Genomic DNA, 18,531 nt, shown 5'->3' with positions numbered 1-18,531 from the left:
TATGATGAAATCAAAACATAGTCTAAAACTTGAGGAATAAAATTTTGAGAATAAATGGAAACTATAAATATATAATTATGAATTATCCTGTAATTGGCTAGTTTGAACTTATAAATAGTAAGTCAAGGGTAAGCTAGAAAGCGCGTTAGGGACATCGGTTATTTTTTTATTTCGTGATTTTTTAAAACAACGACTTTCAACAGCCGCCAACTGTATACTGCAGTGAGGGAGCTCAACCATTGAGACCTGGGAAAAAGAAAATTAACGTAGAACTTACTTGTAGTCTGTCTATGTTATAGAGGAGATGGGTTGCTCTTTCTCGGGTTTGAACGCCTTTCAAGACGCCGTTTACGGCGGAGGAGATGTGTGGATCAATGAGAACCGTTTCAGGATTGTGAGGAAGCTGGGGGAAGGTGGATTCGCGTACGTTTTCCTTGTGAAGGAGGTTCTCTCTGATCCTTCCGTTCCTGGAATCTCCGCCAAGATCAAGGATTCTTCTCACATCTCTGGTACTGATCCTTCATTTACTCCGTTTTCCTGATTATTGTTCATGGGGGTATGTAGATTTGGAATTCCTGGTATTCGTGACAAGGATCTCCGTGCACTTCAAATTCCCTGTTTCAATCGGAGTTTCGATCTCGATTTCCGTGTTTTATGTGAAGGAGAGACGGTTTCATTTATATAAATGTGTTAGAATGGGAATAAGATTTAAAACAATCAAACAAGCGATGCGAATCAGGTCTAATTGTTACTGTTGATTAGAAACTCGTTTTACTTTTATTTGGATCACAAGTCAACATTAATGTTCTAAGGAAATGATTGTCAGTTGGAGCCAAATAGGACAATATAGTAATTACCTGACATGTTCTCCACGGGTTATTTACGTGCAGATGATGGAACATATGCAGTGAAGAAAATTCTCATTCAAAATAATGAGCAGCTGGAGTTGGTGAGGGAGGAATTACGTGTTTCATCAAAGTTTAGCCACCCCAATCTGCTTCCTCTGCTAGATCATGCAATTATTGCTGTAAAGGTACTCGTTGTTGATTCACGAGCTGCTTACAGGGTTCTTAAGGCTACAGCTGCTTGGCGCAGATTTGAAATGCCTAATTAGAACATTTCATATATTTCTTTCTGTCTACTGAATTTGTCAGTCCTCTTTACGTTTGTCCATTATCAAGAATCTTTTGTTTAATTTGCAGCCTTCACAAGATCAATCCTGGAAGAATGAAGCATACCTGTTGTTTCCAGTCCATTTAGATGGAACATTGTTGGACATTGCAAAAACTATGAAAGTTAAGAAGGAGTTCTTTTCCACCTCAGACGTGCTTCAAATATTTCGCCAGGTAGATAAGAAGAATATTTTATGCCTACCAAATTTGTGCAAATTGGCATGAGGCATTGCCCAAATGAAGAAGTTATAATATATGTACGTGAGTTCGGTGCTATCCTTATTACTGTATTATTGGTCTTACTATCATTATTCTCCTTAAAATGTGTTGAATCAATATTTTAGAAACTCTTTTATCTTATAATAAAACCAATCATATGCTTTATGTGTGATTTGCTCGCATGAATTGCTATTCGAATTTAATCACTTAAAATGCTTGGTCGTGAAAAACTTTTAAGTGATACCATACGGTGATATATCTAATAGATGTTTGTGTGAAATGCATCTGTATTATGTCCCAAGATGTGTTACATTAGCATGCAATATGTGGTTAATAATTACACCGATTAATGGCTTTTAACACAACAGTAATATAGCTGTTTACACCTATGTTTGCCTTGAGGATAAAGAAACCACTAAGTGAGCATTCATCTTCAGCTTTGTTCAGGACTTGAGCATATGCACAGTTTTGATCCTCCATATGCCCATAATGATGTCAAACCTGGAAATGTCCTTGGGACATACAGGAAAGGACCGTCACCTTTAGCAATATTGATGGACTTTGGAAGCGCGCGTCCTGCAAGGAAGCAAATTCGATCTCGTTCCGAAGCACTACAGCTGCAGGTTCTTTTAAAAGTTATCTCGTTGATCTCTGTTGTCGCCTGTGTTTTGTATTGTCTGGGCTTAATTTCTGTATGCTGCTGTTTAGGAATGGGCATCTGAGCACTGTTCAGCTCCTTTTAGAGCTCCCGAATTATGGGATTGCCCAAGCCACGCTGACATTGATGAGAGAACTGATATTTGGTCATTAGGCTGCACTTTGTTTGCAATCATGTAAGACCTTTTCTTCATGTCTTGGAGCCCGTACATCTTATTCATTTCTTCGGTAACCCAGGGTATTCGAGATTCACCTGACTATTCCCCTGGCACTGTATATCTTATTCTTGAAAAAAACCTTTTGTTGCCTTCTGGATATTTTATGCTTATGCTTGTAGAGAGACCCTTATGAATTGTTATTGGCGACATGATTACAAAGATCAAAATATGGGTGGTTAAATTACTGAGTGATGGACATGGATGTGATTGTAATGTTGCCAAAATAAAAGGCTGGGATTCTGTTTAGTTCTGGTCTCTTTTGTCATGCTTTCCTTGCTTACACGGAACCAATATGAGAATTGGCATACTTCTGAGGAACTGCTGATGATGTTTGTAACCGTCTGACATTTGGGGGGATGAAGGTGCTGCTGGGTGGAAATGTAGTGTTTAGGTGGCAAAATTGGGATGGATGTTATTTATTGCAGGTGGTGTGCCAAGATTAACCTTAATTCGGATAATGGCAATTAATTAAGGCATCTGGTGAGAAATTGGTTTCCCGAGACCAGTCCCAGATTTCAGTCACATTATGCGTGCTTATTTTTTTTGTCTCGAAAAACTTGAAATTGACTTGGGGCGTGGTTCATTGGCTTACGGGTTTACATACTCTGAAGTGGAGAAATATGTGGGACACACTAACTTTTCAAACAGTATCCCGCTACAACCTGATTGTGGTGTAGCAGGGCATGAGAGATTTGGGGGATTTAGGTGCACCTTTCGAGTTCGAGGGGATGGTTTTTGTGGAGATTTTGGCCTGAATAATATTTGTTTTTGTCACACCACGTGATCATTCGATCTTCAGGTGGTGTCTGCAAGTGTGTTCCTCTGTTAAATCTATCTTCATGTATTTTGTAGGTACGGTGTCTCTCCATTTGAGTATGCACTGGGGGAATCCGGAGGAAGCTTGCAGTTGGCGATTGTAAATGCCCAAATAAAGTGGCCTACTGGACCTAATCCTCCATATCCAGAGGCGCTTCACCAGTTCGTAACATGGATGTTGCAGCCCCAGGCTGCTGTTCGACCTTGCATTGGTGATATCATAATTCATGTTGATAAGCTGATCTCAAAATTCTCTGAATGAAGTGATGCAAGTGGAGTATTTGGGATTTATTATTTCATTAGGCGGGATAAGCTATAGTAAGTTTTTCGTTTTAATTTTATATTTTAAATGTTTTTGTGATGCCTATGGAAGAAGTATTGGCCCATTTATTCATGTTACAACAATGTCTTCGACTCTTAATTAAGATGGTCACAAAGATTTAGCCATGTGTAAACTTTAACTTGATCAAAGTTTGCCTCATTTGGATGTTAAGCCGTCCCGACTCGGTTATTGACTATTAGTCCGAAAATGTATTTTTCTACGTCTTCTTTCTTTGTTATATTACATATGAAGAAAATACAAAAGAGGGAAGTATTTTAAAATTAAATATCGGGCTACTACACATCATTTCAAAGGTTATATCTATATCAGGTGAATTTTATCTCCACGGTGTGAATATTCAAAAAGCCCTTCATAAAAAAGCTAGATTTAAGTACTCTACTTATTCAAAGTTCAAATTCAGAAGATCGGTTCTCAAAGCCGTTGTCAATTTCACAAGCTTAGGTTCTCTATTTTTGCCTTGCACTATATTCATATGGAATGATTTGATTTAAATATAGGAATTTGATAAAAGAAAATATTAGTTGGGATGAAAATTTAAATTGAAATAAATTCAAAAAAAATAAAATAAAATAAAAAATGGCACGAAACAATTGCTGTTATTGTTCGACCAAGGAACATCCATGATTATTTTCGGAGGTGAAAAACTCTCTTTTTTTGTTCTCTCTGAATGTTCGAAAATCTCATGTTTATTTAGGCGGAAAAATGTCTTCCCATACGCCCGAGTCTAGATAAAATTACATACAATATTTATTATAATATAATCTATAGTACTTGATATATATTATACTTTTTATAGTAAGGGAGAAATTCTCTCATTAACCGAGTGGTTTTGTGACACCAAATTAAATTTTCATATAACCATCGTTGTATCATTTTATTGATTATATTTTCCTAAAATAACATCGTTGTAAACACCGTGAGTCGAAATCTTCCATGATGTAATTCTTTGCTCTTCCTTCAAGTATTAAAAACTAAAAATATATGTCATGCAATTTCATAATATTTCCTAAGTAACATGGTACGTAAGAAATAATATCCTGTTTATAGAGTAAAATCAAATTCTGAATATTGAAAACTTTTCCCAATAAATATATCTCGAAAATAAAAGGTTAAACCAAGGTTTGCCAAAAACAGTGAGTCAATAATTCACTCTCTCTCGTTTTGGCTCCACGAAAGTTACATAACACATCCTTTGTCTCCTTAGATTCTCTCTCTTTTTTTCTTTATATAAAAAAAACTATGTGACTGGTCAAAAGACTGTCTTACATAAGTGAATTATGATCATATTTTCCCAATCCCGAGATAGTGGGGCATATTCGTGTTCTCTTTTTAGCTTTATTTACTCTTTTAATAATATTTTTTACAAATAAAATAAATAGTCAGAAAACAAAAATAACAAATCAGACCGTAATTGGATAAGATTTAATTATATAATTTCAATTTTCAGATAAATTAAAGATAAATTGGAACAAAAATCGAAAAAAAATAGAGAGATGTATAAAAATCACTGATAAACTCACATCATCAAGATTAGCTAAAAAATATCATAAATGATATACGGTCAAATTTAATAATATAATATAAATAAATATAGAAAACGCACATATATAGGACTTGTCATCCTAGTTCGTTGATATCCAAGAGACATAAGATAATGAATAACAAGAAAATATCGAGCAAGAGGCAGTTCCACTGGACAACAAAGATCAGCAATATCGAAGAGAAAAATGATACTAATAATGTGTCCTCTTTTCTCCAAGAACCCCAAAAAATATTGAATTCATTGTCCAAGAAACATGATCAGAACGATTTGACAGAGGCAGAAGCAGGGAAATCTTGTCATCTGAGGAGAAAGAAAATACTGCAAGCTGCAGTTGCTGTTTCCAGGCTGCAAGCCGTGCTAAACTCCTTCGTCAAAAGTCGAGCATCGCGCTTTCAGCGACGACTAGTTCTTGGAACCCTTTTCGGAAACAAGCGTGGCAATGTGCATTTGGCTTTCCAGAAGGACGCGAAATCGACGCCGATTTTGTTGGTTGAACTCGCTACACCAATAACAGGCAAGAACAAACAACATAATATATGCATCATGAATATATGTATGTATGTATGTATGTATATCCGTAGTTGATGTCAGTTTGCCTGATCAGTACTTCGCAGTTTGTATGTATGTATGTATATCCGTAGTTGATGTCAGTTTGCCTGATCAGTACTTCGCAGTAATTCAGCAACTCACTCAACTAAAGTTGTTCAAAATCTTGTGATCTATATACTAAGAAAATATTCCTGGATATATATTTGATAGGGTTGGTCCGAGAGATGGGGATGGGACTAGTCCGTATTGCCTTCGAGTGTGACAACAGAGGCCTGATCAATCAGGTGAGTCTCTTAGATGAGCCAGCGTGGAGGACTTATTGCAACAGGAACAAGCTCGGGTCCGCGACGAAGGTGGAATGTGGGGAGAAGGAATGGAAGATATTGAAGGCCGTGGAGCCAATATCTATGGGAGCTGGTGTTTTAGGAAAAGAAAAAGAAGAAGAGGAGGAAGTGATATATATGAGGGCTAAATTTGAAAGAGTCGTGGGAACAGCAAAGTCTGAGGCATTCTACATGATCAATCCTGATAACAAGGCTGCTCCTGAACTTAGTGTTTACTTTCTCAGAGCCTAGTTTTTTTTTTTTGGTTCATTTCCTTTACATGAACTAATTAATGCTCACTGATATTCTAATGTCTTTCATGTAATCTGTTCTCATTCTCGTTTAAAAAATCCAAGAGCAAGCGGAAATTAGGTACTTCAATCATCTGTAGCGAAATGTGCTCTTAAATCTCCAGCTTAAATGTAAGTGTCAAAAAACTGCATGTATACTTTCTAGCATTAGCAAGAAAATGAATAAATCAAAGGTGAATAACAATTAGATATGATACAAAGTAAGAAATTAGCTAGAATTAAAACACTTCAGTTTTTCTCTGTTGTATTGATTTGTTTATATTATTCTTCTCGAAATCCATAAAAACAACTCTTCCGAGGCCTTGGCGACGGTGTCGATTTTTTGCTGGAACCTCTCGAGGGCATCATTGGGATACATGTTAAACTGTTACTGAAGCCGAAATAGCCAGTCCATGACGGGTTTCTATGACCTTCTGTATGGCAAATAGAGGTGGAAGGAATAGTTGGAGTGTGCACATCCCAAAATCCCACATCGAATGAGGAATTGGATGCGAACATTACAGATGACAATATAAATTGAAGGAAACTGCCTGAGATCCATACTTACCTGGACGGGGTCGATGGACGGTCAAGAAGGTCCATGGCCTAGGACTGTGATCTCCATTGCACTTGGGAGGGGCACTGTCTTAAGGTCGATCCAAGTGGTCGAGCCTACGTCATAATTTGTGATAGAGGGGGCCTGCGTTCGCGCGGCCCCTGCCAATTCCAGTTTCGAATAATTTTTCAGTCAAAGTCCATTGAAATGGGCCGCTTCTATCGTATTTTCATTATATGTACTATAATATCGATATCCAGATTATCTTTAATGTATCTCGGTTTTGTGGCATGAGATTCTTGAATATTGTGGGGCATTTATTTTGGGCCAACTTCTCTACTACGTTTTTCTTCATGGAGGTATGTTGGGACTTTTGAAACGTTGGAAACTATGATCCCACATCGGAAGAGTATATGCTAAGCTGGCGACTATATCGTATAAATGAAGCAGCAAAGTTCAAAATTCACTCAGCGAAGAGAAAAGTACAAAACGAACTATTTTTTAGCTATTCAATAAAGAAATTACATTGTGCTCGTTGGAATTCAAAGCAGCATACACCAGTTTTTGGAGGGTTATTTTGCTTTGAAAGGGTCCCAACATGAGTGTCAGTTGAGGGTTCTTTTGCTTTGAAAGGGTCTCAACATTGTCTTTTTTCCTGGCACAATGCTTAGATCTAATTCTCATTATCATTATGTGCCAATTGTCTGTACTATTATAAATTCCAGCTCAATTTAAAGATTCTTTACTATTTTTTATAATTGAGTAAATCCGGGAACTATATTTTGTACTTTCAATATATGTCCAAATTTACTTTTATTATTCTTCCAAAATAATGGAGGTGGAAAAAAACATATTATTCACTCAAAAAGATTTCACTAAATCATTATCTTAACCACTTCACCGTTAGGTTTCACTAAATCATTATCCTAACCACTTCACCATTACCTAACATGAAAGCCAAAATTATAATTAAATTAAAATTTATAAAGATAATTTATTTCAAATTTACCAAAGAAAAAACTCTTAATCCCAAATAATGTTTATATAAGAGATACTAGCATAAATAATTTATCATAGTCATTAATTAAATTAACTAATTTTTTGTATTGACAATACTCGGTGAATTGGAAAACACTTTATTGCCACAAATTTCAGGAACATAATAAATAAGAAGATTTAGCATCAACAATTTGCTATAAGAAATCCAAGGCTGGCTTCTATCGTTTTGTAGCCAAAGAACTGCGAGTTCTTCTTTCTAACATGGATGAACAGTTGGTTAAAGCACAGAAAAAAAGGATCATTCAGAACACATAATAAAATAAATCAAAATGAGCCTCCACATGACATAAACATCGAGCCAATACTTTGTCTCAGTGCAAGCGAAGGATGTGCCACCAACTGCGGCAAAACTGCTATCTGATGTAGTCTGTCTTCAACGCTTCAAAGTTTCGGTCATTTGGCGAGAAAAACCAGGCTACGAGTCATCATGGATCACATGAAGCACCAGAAACACGAAAAACACAGTTTAACACCTAGAAGCTATTCAAGATTTGAATATGAAATAAAAGGAAGCAATGACTTGAGAAATGAAATTCTTGATCATGGAGTACCTGTAGAAGCATAGAAGGGGCTGCAGCACCAGCAACAAAATGGCTCCGAGTCTTTCGTCCAGTTAATGTAGTGACAGAAGGGCTATTAGCTGCAGTTATGTCCCAAAAGGTTCTTTTTTTGGCAGTAGGGGCAGGAGACAGAAAGCGATAAGAAGGGCATTTAGAGTCGCCCTTAGTTGGTTCCTTCGGGTTCAGTTTTGATTGGGTGATAACCCTTGCCACCCTTTCGCCACCACCAACTCGGCTTAGTGCTTCGACCTTTTGAGAAAGCTCGTTAATATAACCATCCTTTTGTTTTATCTGCGATGTGTGATCTTTCTTCATTCTCTCTATTTCTGCCTCAAACGCCTTCATAGTTTTTGAAAGGTCTTTGACAGGTTCAATCCCGACTTTTTTCTTTGATTCAGGTGTGAAGCAGTTTCTTTCCAAGAAAAACGATCTTGGTTTTCGTTTTTCGTTTGGCTGACACGAGGATGGAGCCGGGGATAGTAGAGAAAAGACCGTGGAAGGGGTGGGTGAGGAATTTAAGGCCAAGTTTTGTGCTTGGATGGTTAGAAGCTTTTGTTGTTGACGAGCCAACTCCATTCGCAATTCTCTGTTTTCTTTCTGTAACTCAAGTAACAACTTGGCCTGATCTGTTTCGGAATCTGGTATTTGCATTTCCTCATTTACTTCACAAGCCTGCAACAAATAACAAACTTCGTAAATATTTTGAAAAACGGCTTTAACTCGGTGCTGGGCGTTGTCACTAGAGGAGCTTGTCTAGGCATTAAATTGATGAAGACTTGAGACGGAAGGAAAAGGGTCAGAAGTCAAAGAATCGGAGAAGAAGAAAATAAGAATCACAAGTTGTACAAGATTAGAATATTAAAATCATTAAGTTAATTAGCTAAAGCAGCTTCTCCAACTGCCTACTACTTCGTACAAGTAATACAGGGTGAAACTTACTTAAAAAACAAACCTTCATTTGGTATCTTTCAGATTGATAATGATCAATGATATGAATGCTTGCATAACAAATTTAGGACTTGAAAGAAACAAAAGCTCACATTTTAATTTATGAATAATGCAAGTATTGCATTTTGGAATTTGAAGAGAGTAGATATCAGTAAAACACATGCAAAAAGCTCAATACTTGAGGACTGACCTTTAAACGGATCTCTTTGGCTCGATCTGCCCAGTGAAGTGTGTTTTGTGTTTCCGCAAATGAAAGGCTACTTGGACCAATATTTGCAATCATCACTGTATTACAAGCTCCACCCAGGGAGTCCTTTAACAGTTGGGTGAGCTTTGAATTGCGATAAGGGATGTGTTTTTTACCCTCGACCAGGGCATTAATGCAACTGCTCAAGGCAAGAAGTGATTTATTAATATTGGCACCCTCAAGAGATCTAAGAGTTCTCTGATCAGTAGCAAGAGCTCTCTCGGAACCTGCTAGATCAATAAGTGAAAGCTTTCCACTTCGGTTCACAACATTGTTTAGAGCATCTTTTGTTTGGTATTTGACAATGACCTGGAGTTGCATAGCATGTAAAGGAAATATTAATTAGCAACTTTTTGTTATTGAACTCTGCAAAAGGGAAGGGTCAAAATCACCTGCAGAATCGCATGTGATCTGGAAGAAGTTTCATTTGCACGAGTTGGTTCGGTTGTACGATTTAAATTCCCTTGCTGAAGTAATGCCATTACCTGCAAAAAAATTTTGAGAAAAAAGAATGTTCAATTTCATTCCATGACTGGTGAACAGAAGCCTTTAGTTGACAATGAATCAAATTAAACAAGAAAATAAGTACTTCATCGGTGGAAAATGCCCTATATTGAGTAAGACCTGCTGCCACAATACCCTGAAAATTTTTGCACAATATTTGGTCAATAAGGAAACTTAATAGTAATAAGATTTGTATATACATTTAAGGATAATGACTTTTTTTTTCCCACTATATTTTTATCTCTGCTTCCCACCTCCAACAAGAACTCTGTCTCTGCTTTTTTGTAAAACAATGACCAATATCTACAAGCAGAGAGTCCTTTATAGCCAGAATATGGATATGGGAAGGGAATAACTACCATGGCAAGGATAAAGAAGTACTTTTCATATTTTCAAAAATCGAACCTGCTTATCTTCTCTTATAACGAGAGGCCTTCCGGGGGACAGTAAATCTCTCACAGTTTCATTATAGACCTCGAGGTAAGATAGATTGACTTCATGATGTCCATCAAAACTCCTTTGCCTTATTTTGTGGAAGAGATCCTTAATAGCTAAGACCATAACCCCCGGATTCTCAACTGTCCCAAGCATTGTATAAGTCTTTCCTGCTCCTGTGGCACCATAACAGAAGACCGACCCATTTCTTCCCTGCAAAACAGCTTCGAGGAGGTCTTCTGTTCTGCAAAATTAACAATGTATCAAGGTAAAACATTTTTGTCCACAAAATTCCTATAAGGAAAACAAATTTCCAAGACAATAAATTATAATATTAAACAATCATTTGACTCAATAACTCAATGTAGGTTCGTTTTAGGAGATAAATGATGAGCACAAAACATTAAATCCAGGATCAAAGAAACATTAACATGAAGCTGTAATTGGAAGAAGACATCACCACCCCCTGGAAACTGGAGATACATTATAGTTACCAAAAGCATTTCAAACTAGCATGATTTCTTAAGATCTTCTGGTCGTACAACTAATTTTTTTTACATGACATAAACAAACAGTACTACACTAGGATTACCATTGAAGACCGAGATCTTTGATTACCCAAAAGTCTCTCAAGGAAAAGTAAAAGTACCCTCGGACTATTTGTCTCATGCCATCTGACTGAAGAAATGAGTTTTTCGGATGGCTCAAAGTTGGATAAGATTTGAAGAAAAATGTATAGGAATCAAATTCAGTAAAAAGGAACAAAAAAATTGATCCAATTCAATAAAGTCTATGTTTAGCTGGAAGTGTATGCATTTCCCCCTGTTAAAAACAAATAACAATGTTACTAAAGGTTCAACAAGTTCATGAAGCACAAGGACTCCAAGGCACCATTCGTGTGAGTCATGCCTCATGAAAGACAAAGATGAACCAGATGTGTTTTATAATTGGAGGAAACCAGTGAATAATCAAGAGGAGGGATAGGAACAAGAAAATCGATTGTTAATAATGCATATCAAGAATTTAATGTAGTCAGTGTTTAAGCTAAAAATGGACATATTTATTTCCTTAAAAATTACAAAAATCACAAAATGGTAATTCGCAGATTTCCCTGTTAGAAAAAAATGATCAGCAGCTACTCTGAATTTAAAGTCAGCTTCTGACAAACAATAGCACCAAAAGAAATGAAATCAAGCAGTTTTTGACCACATAAATAATTGTAGTTCATTTCCGAAACACAAGAACAAGGATACTTGAAACTAATTTTGCTTTCTGGCGGCAATCTTATGGAAAGATAATGAAACGAATTATAGAAGAGATTATCATTTTTGAAGCACTCACGTTGTGCAGTAAACTTCTTGTTGGTTGGTAGACTCCGGAAAGGAAGCATCGAATGCGAAGTGTCGACCACGAACCCTCTTTAGCCTAAGATAGTCGTTCTCATTCGAGAATTCCGTCAAATAAACATCTCTTTTATTCACGATTCTCACACAACACTTTGATCCCACTTCCTTTTCCTTCTTGGCCATAGGCCTCAACCTCACGAACACAAGAATCCGGCTCGCCCAGCCTCTTGTTTTCTCAGCAAGATTCCCTATTTCTGGTGCATTTTCCTTCTTATCTTCTCTTAACTCCAATTTGGGCCCCATTGAGAGTTTCCTCACCACTGCACTCGACCTTTTTGTCTCCTTAAAATCATCAATAACTGGGCCTGGCGGCAACTTACACGGTAAATGAGCACTATACGCGTGCTCGCTCATCACATTCCCTGAGTTGGGCTTCAAAATTTTGTTCTCTTTCTCATCTCTCTTTGAAGAACCGATGAGGTCGACACTCGGGTGCGTAAAAAATCGAGGCTCCGCGAGGCCCCGTTTCTGCTGCTCGTACAAAAGGGTCAGCGCTTTCATCTTCTCTTTGAGGCCATGGTGCGGGTTTACAACCATTTTATGGGTGTCTTCAAGTGGATCTTTCCTGGGTGCTCTGCTTCCTTTCTCTCGATTCCGATCATCCCGTGATTGGCTGATCAAATTCTGCGATCTTGTGATTCTTGTCGATACGGGCATCCTACTCAGAGGGTTTTCTTGATCAACGCTATCTTTGAAACTCTTCTTGGAAAATGAAATGAAATTTGATGAAAAATGGCAAATGTCACAGCTGGGAAATTAGTGAAGGGGTTGAAGTCGTAACAGAGAATCAAGATTAGTCGTGATTTTGCTTCGGGGTTTTGGGATTCGAATATGAAAGAGATTGACGGTTAGGAGAAGGAGATGTTTTTAAACTCTAGAGTGAGGGGTATGATATTTGTAACGGTCGAAAATATCAGCTGGATTGGGCCAGCAAACACCGGGTGGCCCAGCAACAATAAATCCGAATATTAAATTTCTCAACCCAGTTTTGAAAAGTTATTTAAAAACCCAATTAACAATATTTATCGATATTTTTAATTTTAATTAACATATAAGGCATAATTTGGTACATGAGATAAGGGAGGGATTGATAAATAATCCTCTTTATCCCATATTTGGTACCTTTTAAAAAAGCCCATGATACTATCATGAGCCTTTGATAAATAATTTTTTAGAAGGATAAAATGTCTCTTCTATTAGGTGTGATAATTTTAATTTAATGATAAAATATACTACAAATGACTTAATTGCCCTCAATTTATAAATGATTTTTATAAATCTATGCTACTAGGTAGAAATTAAAATTAAATAAATATTTTTATTTATTTTTATATATTATATTAATATGATAATTATATAAATGAATTCGAGATAATTATATAAATAATTTTTATAAATGTCAATAAAATTATTAGTATAACTCGATTAACCTTAAGAATTGATATTTGACTTGACTCACAAAATCAAGGGCTCAATTATCATATTATATAATATATAAAATTAGGTAAAAATAAATAAATCATGCAAGCACTATCGATGCATGAATAGATAAAAAATATGAACTCAAGCAACAACTTTGAAATTATAAAATTTATTATGATAATGTTAATTTTGTCATTACAATCTAATATATAAATTTAATCACTCTTATTAAAATCATACAAAACATTAAATATAATATCCTACATCTTATTTATCCTTAACTTATCTTTATATTATATATCACATGTTTATCCTATCATGTGTACCAAACTATGCTTAAATATATTAAAATCTGGATAATTTTTCTCCACAATATCACTATTTAATCGTGAAAATGATTATCTATTTTATTTTGTCAAATGAATGAATTTTATATTTAATAATACTATTAGACTTTTGTTAAGTAGATGAGATATCATTCGATACACACGTCACGCGTCGACTAAACAAGAACAAGGTTTGTACTATTCGAGTCTACCAATTCGACTAACAGTGAAAACAAGATATCTGTTGGTCCTCACAAATCCAAGATTAATGCTGTTTTTCGTGATCTGGACGTACGTGGTCATATTTATGATACATGGAGATATTCAACATCTTTGTTAGTAACAAGGTTTTTGAGGGCAATCTTGTTTCTATGGCACATTTTTGGATTTTGATTTGAAAAATAAAGTATTTTAGCACTTGAAAATTCAGCGGGGGTCACATTTCTTGTGATTGAAAATTTTGATTTCATTTGCCTTGCTATGGGTACTAGCTAGAATTCTCAACTTATTTTTGTTTCGAAAGTTTCCTAACTAATGTTTCCATTTGGATTCGACTTTCTTAGCAAACAAAATCTTAATGGCATACTAAATTTTATGGGATAAAAATTTGTGGGAGACGATCTAACGAGTCGTATTTTGTAAGACAAATATTTTATTTGGGTCATCCATAAAAAAATATAACTTTTTATGCTAAGAGAATTATTTTTTATTATGAATATCGGTAAGTTTATAAATGCAAGATAAATGGTTGTAATTTGTGCTTATCTATATGTGCTTAAATAATCGTCACGTAATTTGTTATTAATGATCATTATGTTATGAACCCACAATTTGTGGGCTTAAGATCAGAGAAGAGCAGAGCAGAGAAGACACAAACCAGCCATCCCCTGTTTCGTTTCCATTTCTTTACTGCAGGCTCCTCCCTCCCTCCAATCCCTGTACCCGAGGAAGAGCAGAGAAGATGGCTTCTCCTTCATTAATGGAGTCACTTTTCCAGAGATCATTGGAAAACCTAATCAAATCCGTGCGTCTCACCCCACCTTCCATTCTTCCCGACTTCATTTCCAAATCCATAGATGAAATCCGCCGCGAGATCAAATCAACCGATCCCCTAACCAAATCGACCGCCCTCCAAAAACTTACCTACCTCCACTCTGTACACGGAGTTGACATGTCTTGGGCAGCTTTTCACTCCATCGAGCTTTCCTCCTCACCTGCTTATCCCCACAAACGCATTGCATACCTCTCTGCAGCACTCTCCTTCGACCCTTTTACTACCGATGTTATTCTCCTTCTCACCCATCAGCTGCGGAAGGATCTCACCTCATCCAATGTACACGACGTGGGTATTGCTCTTTCTACTCTCTCCTCTATTGCCAACACTGATTTGGCGCGTGATTTAACTCCCGAATTGTTTAATTTGCTTGGTAGTGGTAAGTTTTTTGTGAGGAAGAAAGCTACCGCGGGTGTCTTGAGAGTCTTCGAGCATTACCCGGATGCGGTTCGGGTTTGTTTTAAACGGGTAGTAGAGAATCTTGATTGTAGTGATGTGGGGGTGTTGTCAGCAACCGTGGGATTGGTCTGTGAGCTCACTGTGAAAGAACCCAGATCATATTTGCCTTTGGCACCTGAGTTTTATAAGGTTTTAGTCGAGTGTAGGAATAATTGGGTTCTCATTAAGATTTTGAAGATACTTTCCCTGTTAACCCCACTTGAGCCCAGGTTGGGGAGGAGAGTGGTGGAGCCAATCTGCGAGCATCTAGAGAGGAGTGGAGCGAAATCTTTGGTATTTGAGTGCGTGCGGACTATTGTTACTAGTTTGAGTGAGCATGAATCAGCAGTGAAGCTTGCAGTTGGTAAAATACTTGAGTTTTTGATAGATGATGATCCGAATCTCAAGTATCTTGGACTTCGTGCGCTTACCATTGTTGCTCAGAATCATTTGTGGGCTGTTATGGAGAATAAGGAGGTTATAGTTAAGGCTTTGAGTGATATTGATGTTAACATTAAACTCGAGGCTTTGAGGCTTTTGATGTCTATTGTCTCCGAGGATAATGTTGCGGAAATCTGCAGGATTTTGATCAGTCATGCGCTGAAGTCTGACCCTGAGTTCTGCAATGAGATTTTGGGATTGATGTTGTTGACTTGTTCAAGAAATTTCTATGAGATAATTTTCGATTTTGATTGGTATGTGTCATTTCTCGGGGAAATGGCAAGGATTCCACATTGTCAGAAAGGGAAAGAGATCGAGGACCAGCTTGTTGATATTGGCATGAGGGTTAAGGATGCTAGATCAGAGCTTGTTCATGTTGCTCGAAATTTGGTGATTGATCCAGCTTTACTTGCCAACCAATTTATCCACAAGGTTCTATCTGCTGCTGCTTGGGTTTCAGGGGAGTATGTCGAGCTTTCAAGAAACCCATTTGAACTTGTGGAAGCATTGTTACAACCACGGTCTAGTCTCCTGCCACCATCAGTAAGAGCCGTATATATTCAGTCCACATTTAAAGTACTAGCATTCTGTATGCATTCATATCTCTCATTGGATAGAGAGGATGCTTCACCATCAATAGAATCAACAGATTACCAGGTTATTTCTGATGCTGTGGCAAGTGGTTCATTGCTTAATATCAAAATGGATAGAGAAATTGAGGTTATTGATCCTGAGTTGACTTCTGCAGCTTCTTCAATGGCACATCATCTAACTCGTAAATCTATGATGGACCTGGTACAGCTTGTTGAATCCAATTTGGGACCCTTGGCTTGCAGTGATGAAGTAGAAGTGCAGGAGAGGGCAAATAATGTTCTTGGTTTAATTAAGTTAATGAAATCAAACTTACAAGGCTGTTTGGACCAGCTTGAAGGGGATAAAATGAACGGAGAAGTTGAAGCTCTGGAAATGATTAAGTTGACTGTTGATGCGTTTTCTGAGGAGCTTGGTCCAGTTTCAGTTAATGCCCAGGATAGAGTACCTGTACCAGGTGGCCTGCAGCTTAAAGAAAACCTTAGTGACTTGGAAGCAATTGTCAGTGATATTAAGTTACCAATATCAACTTCATTTTCTCTTGTAAACCCTTGTTCAACGGAGAAAGATGGCCCTAGCATTTCTGATTGTCAGAATAAGGATGAACCTGAGTTATCAACTGAGTCCACTTCTTTACTTGCTGAGCATCGGAAGCGTCATGGGCTATATTATCTTGGTTCAAATGATAAAGAAATGATCACCAATGACTACCCACCTGCTAATGAGCCTAAACTAAATGCTACTGTTGAAACAGAGGGCCTTCTCAAGTTGGCTGAGCAATCACTCGTCACTAAGAAAGAAATGAACCAATCAAAGCCTAGGCCCGTGGTTGTGAAATTGGATGATGGGGAAGGAACAAAGGACACCTCTAAAAGACCCGGGTTCAACGGTGGTCTTATCTCTGGTGCAGTGCAAGAAGTGCTTTTAGGCAATGAAGCTGCACCATCATCTTCAAGGAGTAAATCATCGGACAAATTAAGTAAGAGAAGGAAGAATAATGAATTCGTTGTTGGAATACCAGGATCAAGAAATATGACGACGAATATTGATGTAACTGAGCCAGTGTTTGCTGGTTCAAGAAGACGAAAAGATCATCATATTCACGGTGAAGACAGAAAGGATAAAAGTTCCATGAAGGAGAAGGAACATGATCAGCAAAGCGAGAAGAAAAACGGTCGTCGACATGGTAAGCACAAGAGTCGGCGAACACCAGACGTGGCATTAAATACGGAAGCAAAATCACCTGTAATCCCAGATTTCCTTCTATAGCATGGTTATATAACCTTTACTTCTGAGTTTGAAGGTCAGTTTTGCTGTATATATGTATCTACACTCATGTGGATTTGGTTGTGTAGATTCTTTTGATTTACTTTTCACTTGAAGGTTTTAAAAAATGAATTCAAAGGTATTTTAATCCTATCATCCTATGTTTGTGAGATGAAGAGTTGCCTTTTCCTTTTTTATAGTAAAAGGGAAGGAGTTCATTCAAAAAATTTGTATATAGCATAACTTAGTCGAGAAAATGCTGACGAGATCTTGGTCCTGACTATGGTGATGATTCCTGATATATACAGTGGATAGATAGGAGGTTCCTGTCGCCAACTCTAGAAAAAAAGTGATAACTCGGTTTCCCACATGGTTAGTCAGCTATCTCGATTTAACGGTATTTTTTTTTAAATTTTATGGATTTAAGTTTAACTCCACCCAAAAATTAGCTCAAAGAGATATGATTATTCAAGTCCATATATATAACTTAATCCGATGTGAGATATTTAACCACTTTGTCACGTCCGAGAATGAACTGGAGCAAAACTTGAAGTTTACAATATATTAGTGAGTGACCCATAATGGTAGTCAAACAGATAACCAGAGGCTGGTACTTGATATCATGTTAAGATTGAAACTTAGAATTGGTATTCAGTTTTGACCGAGTGATACATAATCAGTTGTGTTGTGTAATGAAGAAAACGAACCCCCTTGCCAATGATTAAGCCTTTAGAATTAGCAAGTTGCTGGATCAGAGAAACTTGAACTTTTCACTAGTGTGCTGTGCTTTTCGCATAAAGAAAAAAGAACTGCTGTAAACTTGAGTCGAAGTGAGATGCCAGTCTTGACTATGCTAAAATAAATTGTATTTAGCAAGGAATTTGCAGAAATACAATTGAGTTCAGTTTGATTCGAGCAGGTTTGATGTTGGCTCATTCAGGATCCAGTATGCTAGCGTTTGCATGACCCTTGAGTGGATATCGTCATGAGTTTGGCTCAGCTTAGCTTGTACGTCAGGAATAGAATAATTATTTAGCCTCAGCCACACACGACGGTATGCCATGGGTTTATGCGAATCAGAGGCTCAAGTCGATGAGTTGCATACACTTTTCAATGAAATATGTTTAATAGCAATACTTAACTATAAA

The 18,531-nt window shown here is 37.1% G+C and overlaps 4 protein-coding genes and 1 non-coding gene across 5 annotated transcripts; 4 read left to right on the top strand and 1 right to left on the bottom strand.

Annotated features, from left to right (window-relative positions):
- The first annotated feature begins 196 nt into the window (after nucleotides 1-196).
- LOC142553221 (uncharacterized) lies at nucleotides 197-3,558 on the top strand. Its single transcript, XM_075663315.1, has 6 exons — nucleotides 197-509; nucleotides 891-1,033; nucleotides 1,203-1,346; nucleotides 1,829-2,014; nucleotides 2,100-2,224; nucleotides 3,119-3,558. The coding sequence occupies exons 1-6, from the start codon at nucleotides 305-307 to the stop codon at nucleotides 3,342-3,344; spliced, it is 1,029 nt and encodes a 342-aa protein (XP_075519430.1). The 5' UTR covers nucleotides 197-304; the 3' UTR covers nucleotides 3,345-3,558.
- A 1,486-nt stretch (nucleotides 3,559-5,044) lies between these two features.
- Nucleotides 5,045-6,854, top strand: LOC142553220 (protein MIZU-KUSSEI 1-like). The gene is made up of 2 exons (XM_075663314.1): nucleotides 5,045-5,482; nucleotides 5,728-6,854. Exons 1-2 carry the CDS (start codon nucleotides 5,080-5,082, stop codon nucleotides 6,090-6,092), a joined length of 768 nt encoding a protein of 255 aa, XP_075519429.1. The 5' UTR covers nucleotides 5,045-5,079; the 3' UTR covers nucleotides 6,093-6,854.
- LOC142554863 (U1 spliceosomal RNA) lies at nucleotides 6,691-6,851 on the top strand. The gene has a single exon (XR_012822229.1). It is a non-coding gene; the product is annotated as a U1 spliceosomal RNA (small nuclear RNA).
- A 956-nt stretch (nucleotides 6,855-7,810) lies between the features above and the next one.
- LOC142553219 (kinesin-like protein KIN-8A) lies at nucleotides 7,811-12,686 on the bottom strand. Its single transcript, XM_075663313.1, has 7 exons — nucleotides 11,781-12,686; nucleotides 10,410-10,683; nucleotides 10,090-10,140; nucleotides 9,893-9,985; nucleotides 9,444-9,809; nucleotides 8,297-8,977; nucleotides 7,811-8,160 (listed from the first exon to the last, which is right to left on the bottom strand). Exons 1-7 carry the CDS (start codon nucleotides 12,500-12,502, stop codon nucleotides 8,119-8,121), a joined length of 2,229 nt encoding a protein of 742 aa, XP_075519428.1. The 5' UTR covers nucleotides 12,503-12,686; the 3' UTR covers nucleotides 7,811-8,118.
- Nucleotides 12,687-14,428: 1,742 nt separating this feature from the next.
- On the top strand, nucleotides 14,429-18,511 carry LOC142553218 (AP-3 complex subunit delta-like). The gene is made up of 2 exons (XM_075663312.1): nucleotides 14,429-17,420; nucleotides 18,303-18,511. Exon 1 carries the CDS (start codon nucleotides 14,555-14,557, stop codon nucleotides 17,384-17,386), a length of 2,832 nt encoding a protein of 943 aa, XP_075519427.1. The 5' UTR covers nucleotides 14,429-14,554; the 3' UTR covers nucleotides 17,387-17,420; nucleotides 18,303-18,511.
- The last annotated feature ends 20 nt before the right edge of the window (nucleotides 18,512-18,531 follow it).

Source organism: Primulina tabacum, chromosome 8 (genome assembly GCF_025594145.1).
Source record: "Primulina tabacum isolate GXHZ01 chromosome 8, ASM2559414v2, whole genome shotgun sequence".
Classification (NCBI taxonomy): domain Eukaryota; kingdom Viridiplantae; phylum Streptophyta; class Magnoliopsida; order Lamiales; family Gesneriaceae; genus Primulina; species Primulina tabacum.
This window is presented reverse-complemented; position numbering and strand designations above follow the sequence as displayed.

Coding starts and splice junctions, on each gene's coding strand:
- LOC142553218 (XM_075663312.1), top strand. CDS start 14,555: ATGGCTTCTCCTTCATTAATGGAGTCACTTTTCCAGAGATCATTGGAA.
- LOC142553219 (XM_075663313.1), bottom strand. CDS start 12,502: ATGCCCGTATCGACAAGAATCACAAGATCGCAGAATTTGATCAGCCAA. Junction 9,986..10,089: donor GGGCATTTTCCACCGATGAA/GTACTTATTTTC, acceptor ATTTTTTTGCAG/GTAATGGCATTACTTCAGCA. Junction 8,978..9,443: donor CCAAAGAGATCCGTTTAAAG/GTCAGTCCTCAA, acceptor TATTTGTTGCAG/GCTTGTGAAGTAAATGAGGA.
- LOC142553220 (XM_075663314.1), top strand. CDS start 5,080: ATGAATAACAAGAAAATATCGAGCAAGAGGCAGTTCCACTGGACAACA. Junction 5,483..5,727: donor ACTCGCTACACCAATAACAG/GCAAGAACAAAC, acceptor TATATTTGATAG/GGTTGGTCCGAGAGATGGGG.
- LOC142553221 (XM_075663315.1), top strand. CDS start 305: ATGGGTTGCTCTTTCTCGGGTTTGAACGCCTTTCAAGACGCCGTTTAC. Junction 1,034..1,202: donor ATGCAATTATTGCTGTAAAG/GTACTCGTTGTT, acceptor TTTAATTTGCAG/CCTTCACAAGATCAATCCTG. Junction 1,347..1,828: donor TGCTTCAAATATTTCGCCAG/GTAGATAAGAAG, acceptor ATTCATCTTCAG/CTTTGTTCAGGACTTGAGCA.